The 7,118-nt window shown below is 34.5% G+C and overlaps 1 protein-coding gene across 6 annotated transcripts in view; it reads left to right on the top strand.

Moving 5' to 3' along the window:
- The window catches only part of LOC135106375 (solute carrier family 25 member 44-like), a 14,296-nt gene extending 7,178 nt beyond the window's left edge, over positions 1–7,118 (top strand). For all 6 annotated transcript variants that reach the window (XM_064015324.1, XM_064015322.1, XM_064015319.1 and 3 more), the window contains one exon: positions 2,041–7,118. In XM_064015324.1, coding sequence (XP_063871394.1) covers positions 2,041–2,232 — 192 coding nt within the window. In that variant the 3' untranslated portion in view covers positions 2,233–7,118. The remainder of the gene's footprint in view (positions 1–2,040) is intronic.

Below are 7,118 nucleotides of genomic sequence, written 5' to 3'. Positions count from 1 at the left end.
TCCAAAAAAAAAAAGTCTCAGGAAATTAGCCTGCGTCCTATGAGGCCAAGGTTCAGCATTGAGGCAGTGGTTGGTGGTAAGTCTATGGCAACAGAGGCTCTAAAATCAAATCCCAGACATCTTTGCACATGTAAACAAAGTGATGATTGGTATTACACCACAAAACAACTCTCTTTCAAGGTAACAATATATAATAGGTCATACTTACTGGTAATTCACATAGAATGATATCAGTCAGGAAGAATTTGCCTAAGTGACCATGCACCATGCATTGCATGTACCAAAACAAACATGCAGTCAGTTACACACTGAACCCAGTGACATGGGCAAGCTTCACTGCATTCTTTACAGTGTGATGCCATTACTCCTTGAGGAAAGACACACTTTCATGCAATTAAAAGTGCACCTATCTTTTAACATTCTTATGAACAAATTTTATTACCCCTGTAGTCTCTCTCAGTCACTGTTGATGCCATTTGCCAGGTACATGTTTATATCTCACAACAGGATTGGTATGTAGGCTACTAGCAAATATTAAAGTTTTTAAATGCAAAATATTGGGATCTAACAATGATCTAAATGCACGTGAGAGTCTTCAAATGTCAGGTGAAATCCTTCACTTCATATTCAGAGCTTAAATCTGCTCATTTATCTTTTTTTTTTTTTTCATTTCAATGTCTGCCAAAATTGGGTGTGTCTTATGAGCCCATTCGTCTTATGAGCCATCAAATACAGTAAGTTAAACGTGATTCCATTGAAGAACCTCGATGTAAACAAACAAGGTTCAGTGTTCAGGAGTAATTCCAAGCTTCCTCTGTGACCCACAATGCCATCACTACAGCACAACTGCATTGTCCCAGTAGCTTTTCCCAGCAGCAAGATGTCTAAGTGTTATGATCATCTTAATTTTGGCAGTGAGTAAGTTGCTCCTCTCTGTGTTACGCTGTAAGGCTTCCCTCACTTAATCGGTGACAAAGAGAATGCCTGCGTGATCTAAACAATATCTTTTGATGAGTTTTGTCACTGAGTTCATTCAATGCATCCTTTCTAGATGAAAAAAATTCCAGAGCTGGAGACGATGTGGAGTGGCCATCTTAGCAGTGGGAGCGTTGGTCATTACCTGCTAAGACATGGTGAATGGGTGTCTGAGAACAGATTAATCTATTTTACATTGATTCCTATGGGGAAAACAGTTTCGGTTTTCAAACATTTCGGATTTTGAATGGCATTCAGGAAGGAATTAAGTTTGAAAACCAAGGTCCCGCTCTACACACACACACACACACACACACACACACACACACACACACACAGTGGAACCTCAGTTCTAGAACTTAATTTGTTCCTGAATGCCATTTGAAATCTGAAATGTTAAAAAACTGAAACTATTATCCCAATAGGAATCAATGTAAAATGGATTAATCTGTTCCAAATGGTGGACGGATGTTGAGAACGGATTATTCTGTTTTATATTGATTCCTATGGGGAAACAGTTTTGGTTTTCAAACGTTTTGGATTTTGAATGGCATTCAGGAACAAATTAAGTTTGAAAACCAAGGTTCCACCATGTGTGTGTGTGTGTGTGTGTGTGTGTGTGTGTGTGTGTGTGTGTGTGTGTGTATATATATATATATATATATATATATATATATATATATATATATATATATATATATATATATATATATGGGAGCACAGTAGTAGAGGTGGTACTGTGCTCACAACGAAGAATTTTCTGGGACAGCTGCCTGCTCTTAGGTTTACCCAGCCTTAAAATGTGTATTAGAGAGCTATGAAAGGGAATGTAAAAGTGGTGAAGAAAGAAACTGGCCACCCTACTCAATATGATGGATGGTACTACCAGCCCTATGATGGTGCTCACAAGATAGCTATATATGTGTGTTTGTGTGTATCATTCTTGTCATGTTTACTTTAGTATTTATTTATTCTCTTACTAATATATACTTTTATTTTATACAGTATTTCAGAACTATCAACAAATGTGTAAGACACTCAAATTCATGTACTTTTCTTTAACAGGTACAGAGGGCAGGAAATTTTGGCCACACATTTAAGATACTTTGGGCAGAGGAACAGTTTGGAATTTTCACAAAAGGTCTCTCTCCTCGGCTCTTCCAGTCAGTCATTTTCTCTTTTACCATTATTCTTGGCTATGAATCTGTTAAAAGATTCTCTGTGAATGAGGAATACAAGAAAGAAGTTAAATGGTGAATGATAACCACATGTAATTAACTATTGTACATAATCATAAGATAAAACACAGTTAAGGATGACTAAACTCCATTTGGACCATGGTGATTATTATGGCCAGACTGGTAACAAGTGCCCTATGATGAGTGTCCTGTCAGGAGCTTGATCTGCACCCACTCCCTCTTATGGCTTGCCCTCTTTATATAAATCTCCAGGCTCCTCAAAATTTTTTATTTTTTCAAAATCTTTTGTATTTCAGCATGTACTTTTTTCATAGCAAGTTAAAGATAAATCTTGGTTTTCAATCATCATTATTATTTTTTAAAATTCTGGTTTTGTATAATGTATATTATGGAGGAGTGAGGATTGATTAACTGATCCTGGAGACAGGTTAAAGACAGCATAACCGTGGACAAAATTTTATCAAATAATATTGGTGGTTTGGGGAAGTATTTAGCAACCAATGAACTATCATATTAGGCCTTTGGTGCACCAAAATTTGGAGTAACATATTGTATAGTGTACTGTATCCATATAGTAGTAAATTATCACTATATTGTCTTTTATGGTGTTATTATATTTCTGATTAAATTTTGTTTTTCTAATAGATTTCAGCCATTTCTGTGCTTGGAATTATGTAGGTAGACAAATTCTGTGCTACTTTATTATTTTAAAATCCTTAATACAAAGAATAAAGGAACATCTTCAATTATTTTTAATCAAACCCAGCTTCTCGAACTGGTCCCAAACACTTTTTCTCCTCCAATTATTGTAAACAGTACACTAAAATAGCTGCAGATTTCACCAATCTTTGTATAGTTTTTAGCATCAGGCCCCTTCATGTGCACCCGACATTGTCCATCACATGTTACTTGTCAAGCAAGAGTTCATTGTAAGGACTCCAGTGATGTAAGACAGTAAAACTGTAAAAGTTGAACTCAAGCTCACTAAATTTTGTTCAGTATCATGGCACCTTGATATGTGAGGGAATGCTTGTGGGTGTGATTACCAGTGCAGTGTGTCAGTGTGTATGGTTGTGGTGTCCTGTCATAGCTATTCATCCTTCACAGGGATATCAACCTGGTATATCAATAGATGATATAGTAGTCTTATTTACAAATAATTCTGTTTTTAAAATAAAGTTATTCATATGGGTTTCAAAATGTGCACTAGCTTTAATAAATAAATAGTCAGACTGACAAAATATTTCAAACAAGTGATTTGTGGAGTGTGCTGAATGTTTTCATCTCTGCAGACCAGTGACCTTACATAGTCTTTCATTATTGCTGTGTTATAGCAGTTTTGTTACCTTCTCTCTATTATTTCAATATCTTGGTGAGTATCTTCACCATTCTCTTTAATAATATCTATCTCCCAAGTTTTAAATAAAAAATATGTGAATCCAGAATCTTCTAAGTCATGTGACATAATATATTCCTGTATCCTTTAGTGAAGCTTGGCACCAGACCTTCATGGTTTACATCTCTATGGTTTCCAAGAAATCCAAGAACACTGCAAGATGCACATCATGCCTTTTTTCTTTGTTTTACCTGACTTATAATTGTAACCCGGTAATGTTTGATGAAAGTGAAAAACCTGGAGCTTTATTTTGCATCATGAATATTTGCACTCTTCCATCTATCTATCTATATACCAGACTAACATCCTTCTCAAAGACCACGGTACCTACAACAAAATGTCATGCTGTCTTATTGTTTGAATAAAGATAAAGAGGAGCAGCCCCCCGTCATAAACAGAGAAAAAATTGAAGCAAACCGAAATTCAAAGGTTTTGTATAAAATACTTAGTCAGGGATGATATATAAGTAGATGTTTGAGTTTGTGAAATGCCCTTGCATAATTAGATGACAATTTTTTTGAGTAGGTTGTACAGTATTGTGTAGTGAAATGCGTGTGATTCTGGGTTCTGGAATGAAATATGCCGTGCTTGTATTGTGTGACTTGATGAATAGGAACTGATTGTTGTTTGGAAGAGAATTTTTGCAAATGATCAGCACAAATTAACATTAATTGCTGTTGTACAAAGTCTACTTTATTAAAGCTATTTTTATTTTTTATATTAAAGTACATAAATGTGTGTGCTGACACCTGATAGAATTAGAGGAATTCTTTTTTTTTATAGTTAAAAGTCTGTAAGAACCAAACAATGTCAAGTGAAATGATATATGGGTGATCTTCATCATTCACTAAAGTTTTGTATCTTTCTCCCATCTTGTAATATGTGCAAATTGTGGTTATAATGATGGATACCAGTGATTTGTTCCCTTTCTATGTAAGAAATCTTTTGCCATTATCTTTCCATCCCATCCCTGCACACTCCACTCCACTTGCACATTTGTGGTACACACACACACACACACACACACACACACACACACACCCTTGTGGCTCAGTGGTAAAGGGGCCGAATCTGTGTTGGCCACTATGGCTGGCACAAGTTTAAACCCCACTAGGGGCTGGTCATCTCTGGGATTTTTCCACTGACAAGTGGGGCAGTTACTGTCTCCCCTGACCAGGGGAATGGGATGTGTGGTGGGTGATGTCACAGTCTTAGCAAATGATTGGTAATAATGAGCTCTGAGCTTGCACTAAGAGGGTAATGGTTGGTGGTTGCGGGTCTGCTCATGATCAGGTCTTGGTGAATTACCCCTCCTCCCAACTCTCTCTCTCTCTCTCTCTCTCTCTCTCTCTCTCTCTCTCTCACAAATATTTAATTGCATATCCTTTAAGAATCCAATTAATTATTCAAACCAGACACAGCTGAAAACTTGACATTACATGTAACATATATGCATTTCAGTGAACAAAATATTGTGTTGGATATGTAGTGCAGCAAGCCATTTTCAAAACAGGCTGGTGCCTCAAGAAGAATAGAATACAGGAATGAAATGGAAAAGGAATGAGATGCCCAAGTCCAAAGAGTCCAAAAATACCTATCAGGAATTTGTGTTGAAGGTCGTAGATACCAAACAGCATCAATACTTGAATGGTGCCCTGTTCACTTGCCAAGAACAAATGTAGGACAATTCTGGTATGTCCCAGCACCAGTCTCTCCCTCTCACTGGGAAAAGTCTTGTCCTGCAGTGAACTTATATAAAGACTTGAGGAAATGTTTCAAGTTGTGAATTAGTCAGGTTACCAAAGAAAACTTCAAAATAATTAATGGAGACTGAGACTACATCACACACACCAAAAAAGCAATCAGTTAATTATTTCATTTATATAAGTACTTAAAAAAAAAAAAAAAACTTATATAGGCACCTTACAATTGCCCTCATATGTGAAATATTTCTCAACGTTTAAATTAAGATGGTGCTATCTGGTCATACTTGCGACGTTTACCACAAACGGTTCCATTTTTACATGTCCTATTTCTGTGAAATAGTATTGTATTTTTACACGTACACTTTTCTTTCTCTTACAGTCATACATTTTGCATATTTTGTTTTTATTTACTTTTATCTATTAATTAGTTATTTAATTAATGTACCAATTATGTAATATTTTGAGCTTTGCAGTTTTGAAGGCTAGAGTGATGTGACAAGGGTATAACACAATCATGATGACAAGAAACTAAAATTGTAAGCTTATTTCCATTGAAGATAGCAGTCTTTCCTTTCCAAAGTGTTTTAGAACATTTGCCAATTTATAAACTTGTCATTGTTATTTCCTTTATTATTGTTCGCATGATGAAAGGTGAATTGTTTTGATGTATTCAGGAATCTGAACATTTTTGGCATTGCATTATTTTTTCCACAAACATTCATGACCCTGAAAAGTGTTATTATCTACTATGAAGGATTGTTAAGTGCTTACTTTATGATGTATATTATCTTAAAGGTTTCCTTATTTTTCAGTTTTATGAAAAATATAGGAAATTGAAATTAACTAGCCATAATATGACTAAATTTAGTTGTATACATGTAGTAGCTAAAGGAATTGTATATGAAGAAAGATCATGAAGATGAAATCAATATACCTACTCAGCTGGTCATTAATTTAAAAATGAGATTAAATATTTGTTTTCTTGAAGCTTATGTACACATTGCAAGCCACCCATGTTACTTCTCATCCATGTTTATAACTGCTTTAGTGCAGGCAGTGGAACATCAACATGTTTGTAGGGATGTTAGTTTATAGTATAAAAGGACTGTGTCAAACTAGAAATAAATTTAGTTAATTATGAGAAAATTTTATTCATAAAAAAAAAAAATATTAAACTTAATTCCATAGTAGGATATGATGAACTGTACAAGACATGACTAAATGTTGTCAGTTTATAGCTAGAATCCAGAAAGATGAAAGCTGTATTGATAGCATGTGTACAACAGATTATAGAAATTATTTATCTTTCCATTTTCACATCAGTAAATAAGTTGTCCTTATGTATATGTATCCTCATTTTAAGTCCAAGCATATCACATTTTGCAGTATGCACCACTTTTTGGTCTTTCTTCAAGTATGATGCTTTATGTATGTATAAGACACTTATGAATGTTAATGTGGGTAAAATAATATAGTTTTAGTATTTACTTGCAGGTTTGAGTAAGTCATGAAAGTATGTACATACATATTTAAACATATATTTCCAAAACTAGGTAATCCATAACTGAGTTTTTGTCAGTTCTGTGTTTTTATCATTGTGCTGATGTTACACTTTTTTTTTTTTTTCAGTGTATAGAATTTTATTTTCTTACACATGTAAAAACAACACAAAATGCAGTGTTAAAAATTATCCTCCAAACGGGATAAAAAATAATCTTTTTAAGAAGTTATACATCAGTGATTTAAAATAAATATAGCAAATAATACCACAGGTACATTTGTGAAGTTACCAGGAGCAGCATTTATGTAAAAAAAAGAGAAAAAAAAAATCAAGTTGCTGAC

The sequence above is a fragment of the Scylla paramamosain genome, chromosome 13 (assembly GCF_035594125.1).
Source record: "Scylla paramamosain isolate STU-SP2022 chromosome 13, ASM3559412v1, whole genome shotgun sequence".
NCBI classification, from domain to species: domain Eukaryota; kingdom Metazoa; phylum Arthropoda; class Malacostraca; order Decapoda; family Portunidae; genus Scylla; species Scylla paramamosain.
The sequence above is the reverse complement of the archived record's forward strand: the minus strand, read 5'-3'. Positions and strand labels throughout refer to the sequence as shown.